This window comes from Excalfactoria chinensis, chromosome 6 (assembly GCF_039878825.1).
Source record: "Excalfactoria chinensis isolate bCotChi1 chromosome 6, bCotChi1.hap2, whole genome shotgun sequence".
Classification (NCBI taxonomy): domain Eukaryota; kingdom Metazoa; phylum Chordata; class Aves; order Galliformes; family Phasianidae; genus Excalfactoria; species Excalfactoria chinensis.
The window spans coordinates 36417982-36443728 of record NC_092830.1 but is presented as its reverse complement, the minus strand read 5'-3'; the positions used below and the strand labels follow the sequence as shown (position 1 = coordinate 36443728).

The 25747-nt window shown below is 43.6% G+C and overlaps 1 protein-coding gene across 1 annotated transcript in view; it reads right to left on the bottom strand.

Moving 5' to 3' along the window:
• Positions 1-24276, bottom strand: part of MGMT (O-6-methylguanine-DNA methyltransferase) — a 123851-nt gene extending 99575 nt beyond the window's left edge. The window contains exons 1-3 of the mRNA XM_072340258.1: positions 24156-24276; positions 16972-17015; positions 7558-7697 (exon numbers count right to left, since the gene is read on the bottom strand). Of these exons, the coding sequence (XP_072196359.1) occupies positions 7558-7697; positions 16972-16995 (164 nt within the window). The 5' untranslated portion in view covers positions 16996-17015; positions 24156-24276. The remainder of the gene's footprint in view (positions 1-7557; positions 7698-16971; positions 17016-24155) is intronic.
• Positions 24277-25747: the final 1471 nt, after the last annotated feature.

Genomic DNA, 25747 nt, shown 5'->3' with positions numbered 1-25747 from the left:
AACCCTTCCTTTCCCAGCATGGCAGATGATGTTCAGAGAGCCATTTAACTGCAATCCCTGTAACCACAAAGGTGAGCCCAAGGCAGAAGTGGGCTGCAAGAAGGGCTCCCGTTACACAAGCATTGCTGCTTATACCCCACTATTTCCAAAGCAGCTCTGGCATAACAGCACCCTCAGCAGTGCCTGCTTCCTTGTCTAGATATTTTTGGAGGGCTAGAGGAGCCTGGGAAGAAAAAGCAGGATGAAGACTTGCTATATTTAGGAATACCCACTAATTCTGATCTATATTAGAAACATAATCCATACCATTATATACCATTTTCCCACCCTTATAGCAAGCATTTGCAATGGAAAAATGCTCCACTGCATTAATCTACTCCTGGCACCAAAGTGGAAAGTTTCCCCTCATATTCTGAGTTACCGAAGGAGTCTGTAAATTTACATCAGGCCTAATATCTGTGGATAGGATGGGGCACAGTGTCAGGAAAATACTTCCTTTCTAAGAAACGTCTTGAAGCTACGAGGCTGCGTAGACAGATTCTCACACTCCTCTGGTGAAATTATTTTCCATAACTGCTCCAGCTCTATATCTTCTTAGAAATAAACCCATCATATTTGCGGTATTTTCAAGTGGGTGCCTGCACAAGTTATACGATCTAATACAGTTGTTGTTATTTTTGCCATTTTAAAATATCATCGTTGTAAAACGTGATCTCTGGGTTATAACATTTCCTACTCCAGACTCCCGGCCAGCCCTCCAGCTTTACAAACACAGGGCAGGCAGCAGAGCTTCTCCTGATATAGATCTGTTAACACTTCGATGCAGCACCACGTTAACGTTACAGATCTTAAAACACCAGATTATTAGCACGAGTAATTGCACAGTAGAAACGTAGTTTCACTGTAACATGGAGCTGAAGGGCTGCTGCAGCTGCACTTATGGGGGAAGCAACACAAGTGAGAAGCATTCCTTGCAAACCTTCCATCTGAATCTTGTAACGCCGCCTTTGACAGATGAACAGAAACACAGCAGTGCCGTCAGGAGAAATAACACTCCTAAAGTACGGCACTGATTACAGCGGAGCTCCTCAAGATTCACTTCAGTTTAAGTGAAATTTATTTCCTTTTTCCAATCTTGCAGAATAAAGCTCCCCCCCCTCCAGCCTCTCCCCACAGCTGCCCATTCAGCTCACCCTATAAAGCACCTCAGCAATGACCCAAAACCGAGCTCCTGAGCTGTACCACCTGTAAGGCCTTGACAAACTCTGAACTTCCTCGGTGGCTTCAGACCTTATTTCTTTTAAGTTCTTGAAACACCGTTTCCAATAAGAAGTTTTCTTACCTTGATGCAGCGTAAACAATCCGCAGCATCTCCGCAAGAAACTGTGTGGAAAAAACCTAGCCCAGTTTATTTTTAATAAAAGGAAGACTATGCTATATAATAACTCTTCCTGCCACGTCCATTGAATCTGCTGAAATAAAGATTGATGCCTGGATATTTGTAGACACTTCTTCTAGAGAAAGTAATATTTCTTCCCCCCCCCCCCCCCTCCCCACCTTCTTTTATTCCTCCTTTTCCTACCCTACCCCCCTTAAATACACCACCTTCTGGTAATGCGCAGAAATCTGAAGGAAGTAACAAGCACCCTCTTCCTATTACCTAAAAACACAACATGCAGATGCTTAAGTCAAGAGGCAGAAAACTCCATGAGATCTGTGACAGCTCAGTGCCTTGAGTTACAGAATACTCAGAAATAAACGGATAGGAGGCAGAAAGTGGTGCGGTGTAAGACTGACCTTCCCCTTATGGCGACCACTGCAGACAGACTCCCAAAATGCGCTCTCAATTTATGCATCTATATACACATACGTCAACATTGTCGGGAGTGGGAAGGGTTAAAATGCAAGAGAAAAACAGACTGAAGAGCAGCCCAACACAGAGCAGGGTGCATTGCTGTGCTGACTCACACTGAGAGCATTCCCTTCACTTCCAAGGGAACTAAGCACCCAAAAACCTTGATCTCACCTACCACGTTGGACTGGGCTGGTTTGGCTTTCCAATCTACAGTGGCACAAGAAAAGGAGCTCTCGAAGTAATAACCTGGGTCCCATCAGGAAGAGGGCTGGAAGACTGTATGTCCCTTGGCCTTTCAGTAACACCACACGATACTCAGCTTAGAATGGCCCAATGGAAAGACAAGCAGCAAGGCCTGCTCCAGAAGGTCAATGCTCGGCCCAGTCACCAAGCAGCACTCTGGAGCTCCTGAGAACAAAGCACCACAGAAGCAGAACACATGGAGAAGTCTAAACCTCCCACTCAGCCCAACCAAAGGACTCGCTACATTCAGCCTCTCATCGAATGCAGGCTGTATCTCAAGCCTAATCTGTTTATATTAACGCCTACAAAAGATCCATCTAATGAACCATTTTCCAGTCACTGTAAACAGTAATTAAATACATTAAACTATAAAAAAAGGAAAGTGCCATGCAAAGCATACTTTGATCATTGATAAATGCCGTCAGCTTGGATGATTATGGTATTTACAATGGTAAGTGCTCTGTTTTAGCTGGCAGGAAAGCAACGCAGCTGGACGCATCCACCGTCAGAGTTCTAACATCTGCCCCTATGGGAGCAGGACTCCGACCTTACAGAGGACAAACAACAGTGCTTGCTGTTGAGAAAGCCAACCAAAGACAGTTCTAATTGCCCAGGAATTGGAGTGATGTTGAGGTTGTTCTTTATTCTTTTTCCTAACGTTATTACTCATACGGCCTAAAAAAAACCATGTGTAGATCACAGGATGAATCCATGTGGACAGTGGTCTTGGCCTTCTGATCTAATGAGCAAAACAGCTTGATGTGAATAGGACTTTTATTCCTTTATCTCCCAATTGTTCACTTCATCTCACTACAATGACAAAACCTCCACCACCACACAACAACTTTAAGGAAGAACAGAATGAGGAATAACAGCAACTCTTCCATGTTAATGTCATTAACCCTCTGCTCAGTTACATCACTTCAGGTGTCCGTGGCACAGGAGCAATCTGTTTATAACAGCTACGTATGTAGTTGCAGGCCAACCTCCTTCAGGCTGGATTTGAGCACAACCCTGAGAGTTTCAGCAAGTTTCTTAGCTTTGGTTCATGCTTGTTGGAAAAGCTGGAGCGGCACTCTCCCCAAACACCTCCCACTTGTGGCATCAAAGTGAGATATCACTCACAGTAAATTTTACAGTATGAGGAATGAAACAGTTAGCAAAGTTGACATTTAAACCATCATCACTGGCTATGATTAAATACCTCGGAGATGAGCGGAGTGGTTCACACCTCTCCAAGTTATTGTTCTAGGCTCTTATCAGACTCCCATACACCGCCGCATTAGCCGCATTTTTGACACACTTGAGATTTTCTTTGAATCTGTAATGGCTGGAAACCTGTTTAGACAGAATCTGGAGAGTTTCTGATAGTGTTAGTCTGGCAGAGAGACAGAAACAAGGGCTAACTTTCTGAACTGCAGATTCACCCCTGAAAGGTTCGGGCAGATTAATAACATAAGCGTGGCCAAACGGGCTCCTCCTTCCTTCCTCCAGCAATCTCTTTCCGATTGCTGTCAGTACGATGCGAGGAAACGAAACACTATCAACAAATAAATGGCAAATAGCCTGCAAGAAGAATGGAGGGCAGACAGGAGCACAATGCTTCCCAAAGAATCCCTGTTCTGAACTAGCACAAAGCCCAGGGTACGTATGCAATGCTGGGACACGCACACGTGGACCAATGAAACCACATCAGTGTAAGCCAACCTGCCCAACCTCAGCTCCAAGAACGAGAGCAGCTCCTTGCAGTGCCAGCACAGCAGCTGACCCAGCGAGCAGTGCCACCTCCACGTAGAGGATGGGAACTCCTAAAAGGACTCCTACTATTGCAAAACAGTGAGAGCAGTTCCCTGCTTGGCAGCGTAACAGCTAAGTCAACATCCCCATCTTTCCAGAGTCTGTTCTGCTGCGCGTATTTAGCACACAGAAATAGCATCACACTCCAACCCTGCTCACAGAAGGCACGTGTGTGATACCCTGAGCACAGAGCTGACAACATACCCCTCCAGCTCAGCAGTGAGAGACTGCAGAACAGCCATCCCAGGGTGGGAACACTGTGGGAGAGATGGGGGAGCGAAGGAAACCAATCCTGAACTGCAGAAGGGACAGGGCGAATTCGGGAGGAGGGAGAAAAGCAACAAGGAGGGAGCAAAGCAACAAGGTTTCTGATGGGAAGGAGCAGGCAGACACAATGTATCAAGCAGTAAGTACCCAGCATCACTTTTGCTAGAAGGTAACACTCTTTTTCTTCTCAATGTATACAATGGTTGATACAGTATTAAAAGCATGTATACACGATAGATAAATGCCTTCAATCTGCATTAGGCAAATCAGATTTAGCCGAAATTAATTTTGGGGTAATAAATAGAGGGTTTTTCCTCCTGTTCTCTATACATACAGCTCAGCTAAAAACCCTTCCTCCCCAAACAGAGCTCACTGTGCAGTTACGTGTGCTGACTTTTAAACCCCTCCAGTTTCACGAGGGGCAGAATAACCTCAGGTTATGACAATTAGTTTCATCTCATTAATAGATCAATTCCTTTCAAGCGCACTGAAAACCGAATTTTTTACTTTGTTGCTTCTCCTTTTAGCCTACGTTACAGTCTGTGTTCTTAAGTTTTAAGGAGAGCCATCACAGAACAGGTTGTAATCTCAGGTGATTAATTGCGCAGCATTTTACAAGCTGTAAAACAGAGCGAGATCCGCACACTGTGATGATGCCATTAAGCACTGCTATCCGATTTCCCCATAACCAGCAGGGCTGTCTGACACACTGCAGCTCTGAAGTATTTATATATTTCAAAGGTTTACTTATTTTTGTTGTTTAAAAAAAACTTCCAAAATCTATATTGATTGTTACATGCAATTCTACACAAGAAGTCTCGGGCACCGTGGTGCTGAATACCAATATTTATTACTCGACTCGAGCTCATTATGTTTCTCTTTGACAGGGGTCCATTAAAATCAATTTTTATGTTTCTTATGGTTTTTTTTTTCCCCCTTCCCAATCTTCTTACCATAGTGTTTATTAGCCAGTTAGCAGAAACACTGGGCTGCTGTTCTCTTTTTATTTTATTCTGTCAAAAATAATGAGGGCAGATTTAACAGCTATTCACTAGCGATGAGTAGAAGAGATTAAATGTTATACTTCAGCACAAACATTTACACAGGGCTTTAAAATGTTTAGAACTTTATTGCTGGTTAAGACAAAAGGAAGTCCCACCTCCTGTCCATGTTTCAGATTTAAGTTACTGAAGTAATGGTGAAGATATTCTGCTTGCTGTTAACTACTGGGTCACTCTTTAGTAATACTCAGCAATACAGCAACTGTTGCACACAAATCCCACAACCTGGTAGGTTAAGCACTATCAAGGTGCTACTAGAGCCTCATCACTGCTTGGGAGGCCAGAAAACTACAACAGCCAACCACAGAGAATTCTGACTGAACCACCACCAGGCAGAAACATGAAGAATTAGGAGAAGAATCAACATTCCCCAACAGCTGCTGCCCAAAGAGCAAAATCAGCAGGTCCTTCCCCCAGCCAACCTAAGTGTATGATATCAGCAAGAGCAAACCCTGCCAACAAGGAAAGCAGAAGCTCACCTTATGCAAAACAGTCTTGATGTACAGCTAGGCTTGGTTAGAGACAGCTGTGACACAGCCTGCAAGTAGGAGCATCTTTCATTTGTGCAGGAATGAGTAAAGGAAGCAGTGAATGTTCTGGGCACACACGTATTTTCCTGGAAAACAGTCTGTGTGCCTGGAAGCCCAGTTTCTCTGCTCAGCCTTCCCACAAGCTCCAACAACATCATGCTGTCCCTAAAAACACCGTTCAGCAAAAAGGACAGCAAGTCATTATGTGAAACATTAAAAGCCTCAGCATTAAAGCTAAGAGCCACAACAATAGACCTTTGCTCTTCTCACCCAGCAGAACCACACGTGCACCCAGCACAACACCACCTCCCCAGTCACCTTCATGGCCTTCACCAACCAATAGCCTTGAATTCCATTCATCCAGTAGTGCAGCAGTTCACTTGAAGCCTCTATCTGTTATGACCTGTAACTTCGCAACTGCTTTTGTTTTCATTCCATTTCCTTTATTTCCACCAATGTATAAAACCACAACACTTCTTATATTCACCATGTTTAAGCACATAGAGCTTCCTCTTGCTATCCCACCACCTGCTCTCTGACATGTTCTCTTCTCAAAGCTGAAGAGCTGTCACTGGCTTTAGTTGTTCCTCAGCCAGAAGCTGTCCTGTAGCAAAGGCGAGCTTCAACTCTGTCCTAAATACCATTTTACCTCCATTCCTCATCAGCAGAAATCCAATACTGCAATCAGCATATGAAGGAAACTCAAGTACTGATTTCCATATCACTGCAGTTGGCAAAACTGTCAAATCCAGAGGCTTGAGGGTTTTAGAATTAGAGGGAAAAAAACATATTTCAGCCAGAACTCACGTTATGCTTTGTATTTGTGATTAATGCTACGCACACTTAAAGAACTACGAGGGTAATAAAACAGAAAAACAGAAAAAGGGGAAACGCTACAAATCAAAGGAAAAGTTACAACGTGGAAAGCAGAGCAGGGAGGACAACGCGGAATAAAGGAAATAAAACCTGTTCGAGTCCTATCAGGAAAAAAAACACCATGAAAGCTGCAGCTCGTTACCAAAAATACCACAGCAAATGTGGCTGAAGGAAGAAACCTCAGTAAGCCATACCACTGACCTGAGTTTTGGCAGAGGATTTGGCAAAGATCTTTGATATCTGCAAAATACATGACTTTGGCATAGCAGTCCCACACCAGGAAAGGAACATCCCTAAGCAAGGCTTCTTTGGTCCCTCTAAGAAGTCAGATTCTCCCCCCAAACAAGGAAAAAAACCACAAAGAATCCAAACAGAACAATATGTTAGACTGAAAAGCACATCTCTTCAACCACAAAAGGTACCAACACCTCCTCCATCAGTCTTGTATTTGAGGCATTACCTCTGCCACCATAGATGTGTGTTGTGAACTTCAGGAGACATCATAAACATGAAAACCAAACCAGATCTGTCTTCAGCAGTTTCCATGACTAACCATTCAACCTTAGTTCTGCATCTCTGAGTGCATGCATCCTAGATACAGGTCCATAAAACAGACATGGAAGCATTACCCCTCAGTGACAGATTCACATGCATGTCCAAAATCAGGCAGAAGGACATTTCTTCACAACATACTTGAAGAACACTTGTCTCAGCTTGGTTTCTTAGCTAATATTGAAGATACAGAGAAAGAAACACATTCTGGAAGTGCCATTCCTTGACGGTGCTGGAGGCTGCTTTGCTCTCTCAGGGAAAAGCACTGTACTTTAAACGTGGCCAGCAAAGACAAGCACATGCAGCCTGCCTTAGATCCTCTGGGCAATCTGTTTACTGCTCGTTCAAACACAGGATCAATAGAACATGGACTTACCCATTTGGCAGCACACTCAGTTTGGGCAGTTTTACTTCATGGATTCCTGTTTCACACCCAGAGATCTCCAGTTTTCCCACGGGGCTGAGCAGAACCGCGTGCTTCACCTGGCACCGTGATGATCCCTCTTTGGAAATCACCTGTTCATAAAACCAAACAACTGTCACTGGGCATGTTGTCACCAAAGAGCATTCATCTCAAGATACGCTGTGCAGCTTTCAAAAGCAATTTGGAAAGGAAAAAGAACCATGGAAATGGAATATTTTCAAGCTCTTTTTTTGACTACACCTTTAGCTAACTTAGAATGACCCACCCAAAAAGCCATTAACTCCATCAGTCCTTGAAAAAACAAGGAAGTTCAAAGAGCAGTGACCTTCATAAGTCACAAGCAATGGAAGCTTTGTGGCCGGTTCAGCTGTAATGCCTGACATGAAGCATTCCAATGCTGATATCAAAGAATGATTACAACAACAGAGCACAGTCACTGGCTCCCAGCAGCAGCGTTATGCAAATAGCTGTTGAAACACAAACAGAACATGTCTGCTGCAAAAACATATGGGAAAAAAACAGTCATTCCTTAGTAAAAACAACCATTTTTATTCCCACTGTTACCAGCCTGGTTTTACAATTACTGATAGGATAGAGTTGGAAACATATCATGCATTTTTCCAGTACTGTTCAAGGCACCACCAAAAACACTCACATCAAACCCATTATGGCTTTGCAGCCTGAATCGGGAGCTGCTCCAGTTGGATTTGTGAGATTGTCAAGAAAGGAAATGTTCATTGCAGTCACCCAACACCAAACTGCACGTCAGGATCATACCACAATGGCAACATTAACCTGGTGAGGGCAGCAACCAGATGGGCTCCCTCCAACCCAACCTTCTGTGAAGAACAATGCAAACAGACAATGTTTGTCTCTACTCCAATGAGAAACTAGAAGCCAACTTGACAGAAAAATATCCTGCCTACATTCTGGAAGGCCAGCAAGGTTTCTTGCGTTTTAACATCACTTTGATCACATGGCTAACCTGCAATTTGCTTTATGCCTCCAGAGGCAACAGCACAAGCTTATTTTCACTAGTATCTGCACAAGCGTACAGCCTGACCCAAGGCTCTGTGAAGTCTACCCTATGGCCAAGCTGCCTTGTAGAAAAACGGAGACTAGCAGTTCTGACTTCACGTTTTGAACCTGCTCTTCAAGTAAAAGAAGCAGAACCGAACAACTTGAAGTACTTCAAAACAACATCTCCATCTTTTCCCAGCGACCGACTGGCAGCTCTCACACCAATTATAACTATAGAAATGCTTGCTGATGTAGAGAAATCCACCTTTGGAAGCGAGCTCTCCCTTGCTCCATCTCTGTGCTCAAGGAGTGCAAATGGGTGAACTTTTGGGGAGCAGCACCTCAGAGCAGAAGCATTAGTAGAAAGAAAAACCAACATACTAGTTCACATATTTGGAAAAAAAAGCAGCATGCATTCTTCATTTTTATTTGTGTGACAGCCCTAAACTAGATGCACTGAACCTCATACTATGTATTCTGTGAATATAACAACTTAGTTATACGAGGACAGCTTTTTCATTATAACAAAACACAGGATGCAGCATGTAACGGAACACTATAAATAACCCTCCGTGTTAAAACCAACTTGAAGTAAGCTTTGTAGATGAAAACCTTGAGTAATCACTACTATGTTCAGCCTTGTTTATCAGATGCACCGGGCAGCAATATTATGTTTTATTCTTATAAACCTGCACAAGAAATCCACATACATATGCAATTGGGCTGGGAGCTTCAAACATGAAGGTCACTGTATGGAAGTAGAGAACAGCATCCTTTGTTCAGATGTTTATGTACCTTTACAGTGACTCAAAGCAGACTTGAGATGCTACCCACTGAAGTTACCCAATGCTTGGGCATCACTGCTGGCAGCTGGACACACAGCTTGCCCTACCTCTATGGATCTGCTGAAGGCACAGCAGCCTTTCTGAAGCTGTCAGAATCAGAAATGAGTGGCAACTTAGAGCAGAAACGTAATAAACTCCAATAAAACTGCCTTCTGTCTTTCTCGGCTTCTTTATGTAAAGAAATCATCTGAGCCATTTTGATGTGGTGGCACCTGAACTTCACCTCCATGGTAATGCCTACGAATTTGTGTCCAAGTATCAACATTTAAAGTTTATTAGTTAAAAAAACAACAGAAAACAACAGGACTTCTAGAGAATATTTCCCTGAGAGCCCTGGAGCTGCTCAAATAAAGACACAGGTACAGGGTACACAAGTTTCCATTCTCCAACTGCTAAATACTCTAAATAAAGCTGGAAGACCGTTGTTAGCCAACAGAAATGAGTCCTTTTTGTCATTAATAACAGATGAGCATCAAAAGGTTTCCATAGCGGAAGATTTATCAGTGAGAACATTAGCATGATTTATGAGTTAATGTCCTGTATGGAGGAGCCTCATTTTGCAGGCGTGCTCCCGTGACTGTACAGCAGTGTGTGCCTCATCAGCCCTATGCTCCTCCAAAGGGTACAGCACCTAAATTACACTGAGCACCACACCATTCAGATTGCTTTTCTAAGGTTCAGATGCTGAGGATTCAAAACAGCAGCAAATTTCACCTCCTAAACCAGGTGCCACAAGTGTAGCAGCCAGCACTGGCTTGATGACTTGCACATAAAGACATTCACCTCTTACACTTTCCACAGTAATTCTGCTTAACAGTCTCGTTGCAGCCAAGGTTTTTCAGCACTAAAACATCCCTCCAGTTTGATTAAGCACGGGTTTAATTTGAATTTGCATTAAGGGTCTTTCACGTTACAGTATATAATTCAAAATGAGTTTCTGCGTTTGACTGTTAATGAAAACATGGAATTCCACCCTAGTCTATGGTCTGGGATCCAGAATCTAACTCCTATCTGTAACACAGAGCAGATAAAGAGGAGAAAACCCACAGAGCAATCCTGAGGATCACCAAAATCCACAACAGAGCACTTCCCTTTAGGAGCCAGAGCAGCATCTCCAACTGATATCCCCACTGCACTTTGCCATTTCCCAAACAAAGAAACAATTGCACTCCTATTGTTCCTCAAAATGCCACCCCTGCACCTATGAAAATTCTCTTCCCAGTCCTTCCATGCCAAACTCACTGTTATTCATAAGCAAAGAGCCTACAGAGATGCCCAACAAGTTCCTCATGCAATCCTGTTCTTATACCAGGCTTGACTATAATTACATACTTCCATCGTTAAAGATAACTGTCAAAACAATTGTCCAAAAGGATCCTGAGCAGTGCAATGCCTGCCAGTAGCACAAAATGTCAATATTTTTAGCTATAAAAGCTGATTTTCTTCTCCAAAAAACATAGTATTTCCACTTCCATTCCAAAACTCCAAGGTACTTTCACTTGGCTCCCACTGATGCTAACTCATCCTGCTCCAGGTGCAACAAACCAGCCTGTTCATTTACTTACTGTTCTCCTTAAATATACCCTAAGGAAGCATCACTTCAATATTCTAACTTTCTTGGCTAGAATATAAGCTATAATTCTCAAGCATCTCCATTGCTGTGACAATATCAACGCCTTACCAAAACAATACCAAAACTTTGTTGAGCCTGAGAGGATGATCAATGGATGCCAGGCAAGTTGCTTCTTCATCCTAATTATAGGAAATTAATGGCAGTCCTGAACTCTTAAACGGGTCTTTATTTTCAGTACTGTGATGTTCTCGAAGCTGCTTTTTATTGATTCAAGTTCTGAATTAAGATTCAGCAAAAGCTTGAAATACTGGATCAGAATTTGAGGGGTGTTCTTCACCGGCACTGGGACAGTGTGTCACTTTGAGACTTCAATTCAGCCCTGTTGCTACAGTCATGCATCCTGATCCAGTGCATTCGCATCCTTCTCATAACAAAACTGTTATTAAATCATATCAGCAGTGTTTCTCAGGGCAAAAAACAATCAGGGATCATCATCAGAGATCTGAGGATGCATCCATCTCCACTGTTACCACCTCCCCAGCAATATGGGCACCAGATCAAGAAAGTGGGCTGGTTACAAACACCTCATCCATTGGAAATGTACACAAGCAACAGGCCAGCCCTTCAACAAGGAGCTCACCTGCTGGCTGCCAACATAGTCATATTCTCAGCTGAGATTCTGGAAGCTCCTATTGCTACCCTGTGCTGAGAAAACTGACTGAGGAGGAAACAAAACTAGCCATTAAGGTGTGCTGTGAAAGTTGCAGAGACAATCCCATGAAATTACGGCTTAGGAACACTATCCCCACTAGCCTTTTCAGATGGGTTTTAATTGCACAAAGCTTCTGCCCCCATCCCCGGGCAACAGAAGCCCCAAATGCAGAGCACAGCACTCATCTGGCACAGGCACACAGTCCTGGCCCACTCGTGAGGTTTCCATTCAATTATAGCTCTCCCCACATCTCCTTCATAGTCTAAAACTTCCTGTATTTGTTTGACTGGTTTCTGCCTGTTTATTTAAAAGGAAATAATCCATTGTATGTCAAGAATATGGGAAAAGTTATATTAATAGTAAAGGCAATGTGCTTTTCTGCACATATACTTCAGCATGGGCAGTAATTTTCCAACCCTATGCAGTCAGTCTTGAACGTGTCACTTGTTAAATGTAGTGTTTTAAGGAAGAGAAAAACCTAAGCACCAAGGAGGGAAAATTACACAGGATGCATGCAATGAACTCGCAATCAGATTGCAGGTTTAAAAGCCAACTCATATCTGCAGCAAGTATCTGTATTCACCGGTCTTGGACATATGGAAAAGAAACATCAGCAGTCTAAGCAAACCCAGGGTTAATTTAGGGCAATGTAAATTTCTTTGTACTGCAAAGGTACATAATGACAATGTTAAGGCACCTACAAACCATGCACCGAACAGGCACTAAAAATCACTCCCCATCTTCACTTCTTAGAAAGCCTGCTCCACACAAGCCACTGACAAAACAGAAGGAAATACGTTCATGTGCACACAGAGCAACATTTGCTTCCTAAAGCATTTAAAAAGTATTCAACAAGAGCAAACACATAATTCTTTATTAAACAATCAAAGACAGCAAGCGCAAGTTTCTGTTGTCCCATCGTATTATACTACTAATCCTCTTTGGATGGCAATCAAAAGACCCTGAAATGCCAAGCTATAAAAGTGGATTTCCAAGCAGTAGTAGCCTCTGGCTCTTTGGCTGAGTCTTCAGTCGCTTGTTTTGGCAGACAGGAGTTACCCTGGTTGTCAGATGGCAAGTTCCCAACATGCTTACCAGGGCTACCTCAGACATCTTCATCTTACTTGCAGCACCACCTCTGACACTGTGATTTTACTTAAAGAATGCTGTTTTATTCGTAATAGAATTAATTCTTCACGTTTCAAAGAGGCAGCTGGGTTACTACTATTGTGTTCTAGGCAACATTCAGTTAGCACATTTTTCTACTTCATCCATTGTTTGCATGCCAAGCTTTGATTTCAGACATTAGTATCAGCAGACACTTAAAACACAAGACCTTAATGGACTGTTTAAACAGGAATTCAGCTGTACTATTTCCTACAAGCACCTACTGAAGCCTTTTCCTGAATCTCTCCCACTGAAAAGTAAACAAGCATGTTTTGTAGCTTCCCCACCTCTCACTTCTGTAGGGAACTTAAATGTTATGAATGTGCAGCAGCCACTGCTGGGACAACATGGCTTAAAATGTACACACAGCATAGAATGTTTGTCATTCTGTGTCATCTTAGCAGCAAGCTGAGCTGAATACTTGGAAAATGAGTCAAATAGCTACACGCTGTAAATGAGCAACATATGAAGGCATGATATTAATAAACTGTAGACACTGGTGGTTACAGTGGGCTGCCATCCAGGTTTCAAGATCAGGTCATGACATCCCTAAGCATCTCAGTGCCAAGAGGGGGAAAAAAGCATGAAACAACCTGCTTTAAGCTTAAAGGATACGCTGTTTGAAATGGTGGGCTGACTAGAGAGAACAATGAATTGGAGTCGAATTGGCCAAGAAATGGACTGACACAAACATGATAAAAAACAGGATGGGGTCAGCCGTTCCTGCATTAAGCAAGTTATATCACAAATAGCAAAGACAGAAGTCGTCACTGTGTATGCTCCCTGCCATTATGGAGTACCTGTGAATCCCACCAGCAGTCACCCTGCAAGCCGTGCTGCTTGGCACTTCCACCTCCCGTGCTCTCTGTACGTCACCTCTCTTATCCCCATCCCACTGGTGACCTACAGATGGATTAAGAGCCTCATATTTTTAGATTGGGAATCTTAGGCCAGAAGATTCAATTAGAATCACAGGGCGAAATTACACCTTGTTCACTGTTTTAGCACCAATCACATGCAGTGAAACACTAGAAGTAAAGCAATGCATTGCCCAACAGGCAAAGCAACAGTTATCATAGTAAAGAATCAAAGATGAAGAACGTGGTCTCCAAAAATTAGAGAGCCCCACAAACAGCACCCAGCTCTTATTAGCTCCAGTTTTAACAAGGCTCACACAAAGGAAACCAATACGCAGTTCTGGATTTCACACAAGCGTTTAGCAGCTCAAAACAAAATAAGTCGATATATTAATCAACACTTTACATTCTACTTTGGTAATCAAAAAGTACTGAGTATGCACGTAGATATGCATCTGTAATCCAAAGCGGTTATAGGCATTAAAGTAATACAACATTTAGCCAAGACAGTATCCAATACACATGTGTATTTATCCACACTAATATACTCGAGTGCAATACTGCTACAGGGTTCAGCTGTGTATGTAAACGTATGGCAACTATTCTAACAAGAGAGCTTTCCTCATTTAATGCAATGAGACTTGCATCAGGTTAATCAGAATCGAAAACGGACAAAAATGAGAAAATTTAGCAAAGGAATGACTTTAATATAAGGTAACATTTCACATTTTATCACCTAAACCCACAACATTCTTGCTCTGTTCCTTCTCACGCTCACCGCAGAGCTGGAGTCAGGACCAGCTAAATAAAAGGTAATGCAACTAGGCATAACACAATAAAAGATATTACCTTCACAATGCATTATTGCTGCCAATTATAAGAATCACTTCAACTTAATTTCAAAGGCACAATCACCCTCAACTGTAACAGTCTCTTTTTTAAATTTCAAACAGTATTACATTAAGGCAATAACTCACCTTCCAGCTATAATATCAGTCTCCCTTATTGCAAAAATACATTTCATAAATACTTCTCATCGACAAGTCAAGCTAATTCAGGTTAATTTTATTGTATTTTGGTGCTATCTCGCATTTGTGTGCAATTACCTTTATCATTTTATTGCCGTGCCAGAAAGTAATCAGAACAATTATTAGAAAAGAAAAAAAAAAAAAGGAGGTGTATAAATTCTAAATCACACTTGCTGGCATTTTTGATAAGACAGCAGCTTTATCTCCGAAAGTGGCAGGGACATCGGATAAATCATGCATCAGTCAAGTGGAGCTGACCCCCAAGTGCATTGCACAATATCAGGAGTGCTTCAAAAGAAACTTTCCTACATAATCCATCATTCTCTATAATACCAAAACAGCCATACCTGAAGAGCGGGAGCTGGAGGATAACAACAGAATAAATCTAGGCAACATGAACAAAACCATTAATAGTGCTCCTTTTTTTTAAGCCGGAGGAGAGTCTGGAATCTGAATTGTGTTCAAGAAAAGAATTTCATTGAAATTTTTTCAACTGAGTGGAACAGCTTTAAGCATAAATGGAACAGCAGCCTGTGTAATAAGAACCCACCACAAATACAAATGCATGCGCAGAAAACATGAGTACACACAAAAGATGTGTCAAAAAGACTCACACGGAAATAGAGGATTACAGAGTTGTCATACAAAGTCTGAACGTTGCCATCATTACCAATCTGAGTTCACCTGAGCACAGGTGTTTCACCACGCTGAGCACAGAGAACAGAGCAGAAGGTTCAGTTTGAAACAGTTTGCTGAGATTAAATGTAAAGCATTGCAAAATATCCACAGAACGGAACTGCATTTAGAATTCTATCCCATGGAATAGAAAATAAAACAGCCGTGTTGCCACAAGAACACCATAAAACCAACAAGTCCCCAAGCAAATACATTCCTAACATATGCTCCTGCACACAGAACCACCAAGGCTGGTAAAGACCTCCAAGATCACTTCATGGAACCATCCACCTCCCACATCACTGGGGTCACGTTGAGGCCTCCCTTTCTCAGGCCCAACCTCCCCTTCGGTGACTGCAATGCAGCTACACAGAGTAGCAAGAGGGAGACAGCAGCAGCTGAGCAGAGCACCCACACCTGGCTGCTTTTAGAACCCATTTCCCAGCATCCTGCTTAGAACTGCTCAGCATGTTCCACTGGTGATTACTGACTGCTGCAGAACATGTGAGCCAGGCATCGCTTGTGCCACGAAGGATATAATGCGTGGTTTCCAGTGAAAGCAAACTGATCATAAACATGGAGATAATAAGGAATCACGAACAACAGTCCATTCCTACACATTCTGAAGGGTGGGGACGAACAGCATCAGGGAGATGAGGAGCCCTGGCTGTGTCTGAATGACTTCTTACAGCCCTCTGCTCCCCATAGAGCACGGGCCTGAGAGTTCATGTTTTGCCTCAGACCTTCTGCCTTCCCACACATCAAAAAGGGAAAGCTCCCCTAACAGCTAACACCGTACCCTTCAACTTGAAGTGAGAGAGTGGGAGAACTGAAAAGGTTAGGCAATAAATTATTAATTCCATGTTGCTTACCAGCTCTGTCACACCCAGCTTTGAATGAGAGGCAACCAGCGACTATTCCAGATATGCGTGTTGGTTCATAACGTTATCAAACATCTCTCTGCAGTTATCCAAGGTACCTGCTACAAGATTCCTCCAACTAACAGACACACAAATAGAAGCCCATGTTGAGTACAAATGCGCCCATGCTGCCTTTCAGCAGGGAAAGTCACTCCGAATTTCTTGACAAACAGTGCTATCCTGTTTGACTACAATCAAGCATTTCTCTACACTCAGATCTTACTGAAGGATTAAAGTCCAAAATTCAGCGTGCATCTATTTTGCAATAAATGAGGCGTTTATGAGGAAAGGGAAGCAAACAGCCAACTTAACACAGGAAAGGTAGCGCTGTCCTATCAGTTTATGCTCTGAGGAAGATAGATACGTGCTGAGGAAAGGTCCACTGATGCCTGTTACCAACCATGACAGAGCTACAGAGATTTACAGTGCAGCATCAATCTTGTCAACTGGATCCTTAATACTGACTGCTGGACACTGGGGAAAAAAACAAACCATGTTACGTGAATTCTTTTTTAATGCCGGATCCCTAACATACACCTAAACACAAGGCTATGTCACAAGGAACTTACTTTTGGAACACGCCTTGATGCCATGGTAGATGGAAGATGTCTGCCTGTAAGAAAATAATAATCTCCATTAGAGAATGTAATTAGGGTGTCACAGAAAGCACAGCACATCAATACCACCTTCTTCTTTGTTGAAGATCTTGGTATCATTTCCTTTAAACAGGCTCGAATAATAACAAAATAAAGGTTACTTATTTAAGTATTCATTTATTTTCCCAAGCAACCAGGAATGCTGATGCCCACCAGGTCATCTCCAGCTTGTTGTGAGGCAAAAGCAACACTGCAAAGCCAAAGTACACAGGGAGCTCTGCCCTTCAGCCAGAGAACCCCATCCAGGAGGTCCCTCCCAGCCCAAGCCATCCTCCGCTCTATGTCTCAACAAGAGGAGGGAAGCTCAGAGCACCTGAATCAGAGCACCGAAGCACCTCCATCTTTGGGAACCTGAATATGAACAAAGGCCACACAAATCTGCATCTACACACTTTGCCTCGCTTGCAGCAAGCATTACACAGTCACCATTTAACAGTCAATTGGGCATCGTGTTCACCCTGTGCTAAAGCAGCCAGGCAGTCAGAAGGCATTCGATAACAGGGGATGGAGGCTGAGGCCACAAATTAAACCACCACCAACAATAAGAGGGAAGGATAACAAGGGAGAAGGGAAGGCCCTCTTTACCTCAACCCTCTATTTTTCACTAGAAGCATAAGATATAATATCTTATAAGATAACCTAAAAGCTGAAAACCCCTTGGATGATGAGCACAGCAAGGAAGCACAGCTGAGAGCAATGCGCTGCTATCCGCCAAGCACCTCTTCCACCACTCATGTATGCACTGAATGCTGTAGGTATCATAAAAGAATCTAAGTAAACGTTCCAGTACAAGCTTCAATAAAACTAAAGCAACAAAGAGTAGTAGAAAAAAAAAGGAGATGATGTCGAATGCAAGTTTTCTCTCACCTATTAATCATAGCATGAAAAGCAAGGGAATGCAAACCATCCTTTCTGGCAGGAACGCCAGGCAAGGAGTGCTCATCCTGTGCCAAGCAGCTGTCTCTGGGACAGCATCATTCAGCAAACATCCCTTTCCAGAACAAATTTATGGTATCTGTTTGCAGTAGAAGTGTTGTCTGCTTATGAAAGAAGCCACATCAAATACAAAAAGGTAAATGAGACTTGAAGTTGTTTCAAGCAGCAGCTAACTTCTGCACCGGCAACAGCAGCTTAATCACTACTGAAGCTCTACACCAAGCACTGCTGCTTACCTCAAAATCTCCCCATCATCCCATAAGGATGCTCTCGTACTTTAGGTGCGCTCCACACAGTCTGAAGGCAAATCCACATCAGTCACTAAAATCACCTTCAACAGTTTTATGCAGTTCCCTTTCACACAGCCTCCCCTACAACTTTACACCTGGTGTGCCTGCAAACAGCACTTTCTACCTGCTACATCAGAGAATGAAAGCCAACTGCAAGCAAACATCAGGAGGGATGTGGGGTCAGGCAGAGAAACTGGCTGACTTTGAGACTGGACTGTGCCAGGAAGGGATCCAGCTGCAAGGATCCTTACACAAGGACTTATTGAGCACTCTGCAAGCACCCCGGCTGTACACTGAGGAGCTCTGCGGAGCAGGAGATGTGCAGGGAAGCCCCTGGACACACAGACCTGGGGAGCTCAGCAGCTGAGAAGGACAAATGAAGCAATTAGCTGGGCAGAAGCCACATGGTGTCCAAGGAGGCCCAATGATTGATGACTGTTCATGACCCATTTCTGCCCCAGGTGGAGCAATCCAAGCGTCAGTATGGCTGACAGGTGCATCGGACAAACATAGTCAGTAAAACCCAAACCATAGGGCTAGGAGGAATGCCTGCAGCTGTCCAGAGGGAAGCCATACAGGACAACTCCCCAGCTTCAGAAGGCTGGGGAGTTTCAAAGCATGGCTCCAAAATGCTTCTCATCAACCTTTCAATGAGGCTGCCTTGTTAAAAGAGGCCAATACATGCACTAATTCCTTTCCAAATGTAGCTGAAGGCTCCCCTAAACTGATAGGCTAAGAACTCGGTATCCCTCCCAAATGGCACAGGAATGACTTCTAAGACTAAACCATGCTCACAGAATATCCTGGGCTGGAAGGGCCCCACAAAGAGCATCGAGTCTAACTCCTGGCCCCACATAGGACCACCCTCATTCCGGCTCACATACCAGAAACCGAGACACCAAAATCACTGCACCTGTCTTAAAGACTGAGCTCTTACCATCATCCACTTCACCAAAGTGGGTGCTTTCCCCCTACATCTGCAGAGATTGGGCAAACTGAAGGGACTGAATCACGAGCAGAAATAGAAAAAGGCAAAGAATTCGTCCCCACCATCACTGGCTGGTCCTTGGGATTTCAGGACTTCTCCTGTTTACTCTCATAGAACTCCAGCCTGCAAAGCACACACAGTGGCAGCACTACGATGAGACTTCTAAGATTCATAAGAAGTATTTTTCTTAGTTCATCAACTTTTAAATAATAAAGGAAGATTCTCCTTGAAAGAAAAGTCCTAAGGATCCAGAGAACTTAATACTCTTTGGTTTTGGTACTAAAATTTTAAAAGAGCTAATATATCAAGTCAGTGTATGAATAAAATTCCATATGAAAACATTTAAAGTACATTAGATTTTTGGTCAAGATGAAAGACTGAAAAAAACTCAAGCAATCTATTCTAATTGGGTTCCCATGGTAACTGTACAATTGGGTTTTTCAGTATAACATCCCAAAGGCCCAATGCACACTTGTAAAATATACTTCAAACAGCCTGAATTGTTTTTACATTACAGCACTCCCAGGAAGATCAATTACTATACATCCCCACCCTAACTATTAGTGGCAGGAGATGTTAACACTATTGGCCATATTAACATAAGTCATGTAAAAACACCACGTATCACCATCATTATATAAAACTAATTACACACTTCAGATTCATCAAACACGTTCCGAGTAATAAACCTATACTAGTCTTGTCACGAGATCATGTTTACTGAATGTTAGAAACCAACCCCAAATATATGCCAAACCATTTTGCTTCTTATATTGATTCCAAGGATAAACAGAATCAATCATTAATAATTACATTATAAGATGACCCACAGGGTTAATCAAATTCTTAGAAACTCTGACTATGGAATCAAATATAGATGCACAAAGACGCAACTGGGCAGCATTCAAAACCAGGCTGTGTGAATTACCAGTAATAACAAAGGAGGTGCGTTCACTTGCACACGACTAATGAAAATGGTGAAAACAACAGCATCGTTATTATTTATAAAGAAAAAGAAAAGCACAAACATCTATTAAGGACAGCTACTCTCTGATTGACCGCCCTGCCATGTTGGGTCTCAAATTCAATCTCTTGAATGCAATGCTGGACGTGGGCACAGCTCAACCTCCAATGGCCTGACCCCAAAGCTGGAAAGCAATGATGCCCTCCATAAGCAGGATCCAAAGCCTGTCGGTTCAGCTATACTTCCAGGAAAAGATCAATGCAAGACAAACGAAGACCTAAGATCAGTTTGAATGAGGCTAATCTTATCTCTCAGTCAACCAACGAGGAATCCCAGCATTGGAACATCAGCAAATAACCAGAGCTATTTTCATGGAAGGGATTTCCCTTTCTCTCCCCGCCCTGTTCAGGACATTGTATTTAACCACGCTGCACTTCACTGGAACAAGACAAAGGGGGAAAAAAAAAAACAACAAACCAAGTTGTTTATCAATTGTTTTTCCAGGGCAGCAGTAACAGTCTAAAAATGTACCACCACCAAAGCCGGCCCACCAAGCTGTTGTGTATTTCATGGGTATTTTTAGACACAGAATGCCCTGCCTTGTGATTTTATAAAGCTCAATTGAAACGTTTTAATCATTTAACGGGGCCTGAAGTTTACTTTAAGTGTTTATTAAAAAGTTTAACTAATTAACGGACCTTCCGCACGCTCAAATATACAAACAACCCCAAATAATTTCACTGTTTGCTTTGTACCGACTCGTTTAAAGCAGTCAGATAACTAAAATATTATTGGAATGCTAATTATGCAGCTACATAAGACAGCATTAATACTCACTTTCTACTAACAAGGAGCAGACCAAAAGCCCATCTCTTCAGCATCCCACCTGCACCTACAGCACACAGCAAGCACTGCAATCCTTCGGACGCCACTAACTCCTATTCTTTGAGGCAGAATTATCCTGTCTCCCTTTGACTCAATACTACAGGTCCTCTATCTGTATTAGCAAAATATGCTATTGTGCATAGAAAGCAGAGAGAAATATACATATATATATATATCACAAACTTCATACCAATAAAATCCCATCTTCATGATATTAACTTTAGCTGGGATCTATTCAGATGAAAATACTTTCACGCCCTTCAGAACCTCCATAGCGTTGGGCAGGACTTCAGCTGCAGGTTCAAATTTAAGGAGTGACTTGCAAATATACCCAGAATGGTTTCTAATACTGAATACATCACAATGCAAAGCAGCACACGACCCTGATTAGCAAAAGGCATCAAAATGGTGACATGTTTCAAAAAACTAAATCAAAATAACCGAACTCCAAAGCCACGCGAGCTTTATTTGTCTTCAAATACACTCAGCTTCCTATAAACAACAGTCTGGAGCATACAAGTAGGTTATAGTATCAGCACTTTTATAACTGCATACTGTATTTTGAGAAAATATTCCGGTACAGGCTTGATTTGTTTTTATAGTTGCTGTTTCTCTATCTCTCTGTTGAAATTAATGCTGGCCAAGCATAAGAATAGGAGGAAAAAAAAATAAGTAACAGGTTTCTCTCTTGCATTGGGAAGGGTTTGCTCATTATACAGCCATATAAATCAGCAAAGCTGAAGCCCTCGCTAGGAATCCTTTGCTTTTTTAATTACAGCATTCATGAAAAGGTCTGCATGAACAGCCAAGGCACGGGCTAAAACCCGTCACTACCTAAAAGACTTCAAGCCTCCTCAAATTAAAACTTCATGCTACGTCTTCCCATTAGTTACACTCTCTTCACCAGTCCAGATACCTTATGAACACTCAGTAAACTAGAGAATTGCACAATCCGTCAATAAAGTAAGCGTGTTTTGAACTACTGTCCGTATGACTCAATTTGTCAGTAAAAACTGCCACCAGCGCTGCGCTTGCAGAAAAAAAAATGTCCATAAATGCATTATTGCGACTGGCAGATCGATGTCCATAATAAAAACAAATAGATTTAACAAGTGCTTGCTTTTACGAGTCGTGCTATTGGTGGAATGAGCATTCGGCTTCACCCGGTAACTTCAGGGAATGGGTAATACAGGCCAGGTTTGGTACTTGCTGACTTCACCAGCGTTACAAACAGGAATCTGAGAATTACTCAGGTTGGAAAAGACTTCAAAGATCATCAAGTCCAACCGCAGCCTAACCATAGTACCCTAACTCTAACAACCCTCTGCTTAATCATATCTCTGAGCACCGCATCCAAATGGCTCCTAAACACATCCAGGGATGGTGACTCAACCACCCCCCCGGGGAGCCCATTCCAGCACAGGACATCAGCACACAGCCAAGCAGAACAGCAGCATACCAAGGCTGTTCAGTTGTTCTCATTCCCCCCAACTCCCACCTGCATGCTGCTGTAGGAAGGAACGCTACAAGAACAGTTGTCCATGACTCCAACATACCCTCCTTTGGATTTTTGTTACACTACTGCTCCTTCTAATAAAGTTTCCCATCACTGAAGTCAGTTTAAGCAGAATTTCTTCGGCAGAGCCTTTCCATCTTACCCACAGGACAAACTTAATACTTCTGCTCCACAAGCCCTTGAATTAGCCATTCAGGGAAACCCCGATAACCTTCCCAAAGGGCATGAGCTTCTCCTTCAGGCTACCATTCCTTTAGTGATGCCATTAACTGATTCTCCACATACGTTAAGCATTAAGCAGTGGTGACAAGTTAATTACAGAGTTATCAAGAGATAAAGTAGTCACGGTAACACAAGTTGCAATATAACTACAACAGTTTCCTATAGAGCTTCTGTTCAGTTGCTGGTGTAATTGGTGTAATTAACTTGTCATGGATCAGAATGCAGATAGGAATTGCTAAAGCCACCTTGCAAGCTCACATGGGTACATCTTATTTCCTCTGAAGCTCAAGGCTCTGGGTAGAGATGTCCAGATGTGGCATGCTTCTGTTTAAAAGCAAAGCAAACAAAACCTTTTCCTTGAACATCTCCAACTCAACCACACAAACAAGTGGGCAAATTCCTGAGAACTGTGTCCTGTTACACAGCAGTAGTTTGCACTGCAGGGGCAGGTAGGGGCCTTTGCTCCATAGGAAATAAGCTTCAGAAAGCACTGTAGATGCCAACTGTGTATAAAGGAACGCTAAAGATTACACAAACTGGAGAGGTGGGTCTGTTTGACACCTGGCATAATAACATGGGTTCAAAACAAGGCACTGCACTATCTTATGTTCATGCTCCTACAAGCACTAACACCAAACCCCAAGTGAGGCTGTCCCACCATCACCAACCCTGCAGCACATGGCACAATTCACAGCTACAAGGGCCCATCCTTTGCCTCTGCTCCCCATGCAGATGGTTGGGGAACCGCATACAGGAGGGCACAGCTCCTTCCTGAGCAGCACAGCTCGCATGCAAGGCCGGAAGAATCCTAACGCAGAACTGCCTTCTCCCTATCATGGCTCCATTAAGCTGCACGTCCGTGCACGCCGGGAAGCCGGAAGGTCCCGGGGGCAGATCAGGAGCTGCAGAACCGGACCGTGCCCAAGGCTGCTGCTTCTCAGCCTGTCCGCTGAAACGCGCTAGCAGCCAAAACCTTCAGACTAACAGCAGAGTTTTCTCCCCAGATGCTACAAGTCGGCAGGGCCGCCCTTCTCACTTACAGCACACACAACTTACGCAGACACGCAGCTTGCAGCGCAGCCTCGTGCAACGCTCAGGACCGCTCACCGCCCCCAGCCGCACTACCGACCTCCCCCCCTCCCCCCCGCCCCGTCCCGCAGCGCACCGCCCCGCCTCCTCCTGCCGCCATCAGCCGGGCTCCGCAGCAAAGCGGAGCACACACGGACTGCGGCGGAGCGGCCTCGGGGCTCGGAGGGCGGCGGCAGAAGCTGAGCAGCCCCGGGAGAGCGGCCTCACCTGCCGCCCGGCTGCAGCACCCCCCCCCGCCGCGCGGCTTGCTGGGCCCGGACCGCGTGCAGCCGGAGGGCGGAAGGTCGTGCGCTGCTTTGCATCCGCGCTCCGCTGCTGCAAGGCCCGTCTGGGCCTCTTTGCAAACATTGCCCACAAACCCATGCGGGCCCAAAGGAGCTTGCTGAGGTCCGGCTGCTGCAGCGCTGGGAGCAAAGCACGAGGTTTTGCTGTGCAGCCGAGTTCGCTGTTGAAAAGCATTACCTGCGGCTGTCTTTTGCTTAGTGCTGGTGTGCTCGCTCCGCTCGGCTTGCAGAGGGGGAAGTTCTGCAAGCCCAGCTTCTAAAAGCAGGGCTTTGTTTGGGCTTGCAAAAGGAGCGCTGCTCAAGTTTGCAAGGAGGAGCTCTCATTTTGCACCTGAAGATTTTTCTTGCTGTCTGAAACTTACACCCGAGTTACATCAGCAAGAAAATTTTATAGCGGTGCTGCAGGATGCAGAAGTTATCGCAGAATGGCAAAGTGGAGGAATCCACGTGGGAAATAACAGAGCGGCTTTAAAAAGGCATCACAGAACCCGGGTGATCTAACAGGAAGTGAGAGCTGCAAATAAAACAGCAGTGAGTTAGTGCCCGTGTGCTAAATCTGCCTCTAAAAAAGGACAAAGTTTGCTCCAAAGTGCAGACGTTTCTCCAATGCAATTGAAGACACCTTTGGAGTCGTTGCACCTGGGGCAGACTTAACAGCGGGATGGTTGTTTGCTTTGAGCAGCCTGTGTTACTGGCTCTGCCATCTACATAAGCAAGGTGGTGGCCAAAAGCCTCTGCACATCTCAGAGGGTAAAAGCATATGGTGTTTCCACCCCGTCCTGTTGACTGTGACTTATGGACATAGCTATTAAATATTTGAAGGAAGATTTTCACCCAGAGGGTGGTGACGCACTGGAACAGGTTGCAAAGGAGGCTGTGGATGCCCCATCCCTGCAGGCATTCAAGGCCAGGCTGGATGTGGCTCTGGGCAGCCTGGGCTGCTGGTTGGTGACCCTGCACACAGCAGGGGGTTGGAGCTGGATGAGCACTGTGGGCCTTTGCAACCCAGGCCATTCTATGGTTCTATGATTTAGAGCAGGATAGATCTGTGTGATCAGAGAAGGATAAATTACAGTTGTTTTAATTTGCTTAAGAAAAATAAATTCAAATCTCTTTATATAAGCAGTTTTTCGATGACTTTAAGAGACAGAGAAACAACATTACAATTAAGGAGATGTGCAGGAAAAGTTATTCCATCTCCGTGATAACTTACAAACAATTAGAGATGTCTGGTTCATATTTTGTGATGTTTTAAGCATTCTGAATTAATCTCTGTTACCTTTACAGTAACCTTTGCTAGTGAACAGATTACTCAGACTTACTACATAAGCAATGCTGTATGCTGTCAGGAGAAAATGAAGCTTTCCAGCAGCTTTAATGAAGCCTGGATTAACAGTAAATGAAGAGGTATTGCCATGGTGTGCCCCATACAAGTGCAATGGCTTATGTGAAGACAGTCTCATCTCTCAATGAGCAGCCTCTTCACATCAGTGAGCTGCGGGCTGGATGGGATAC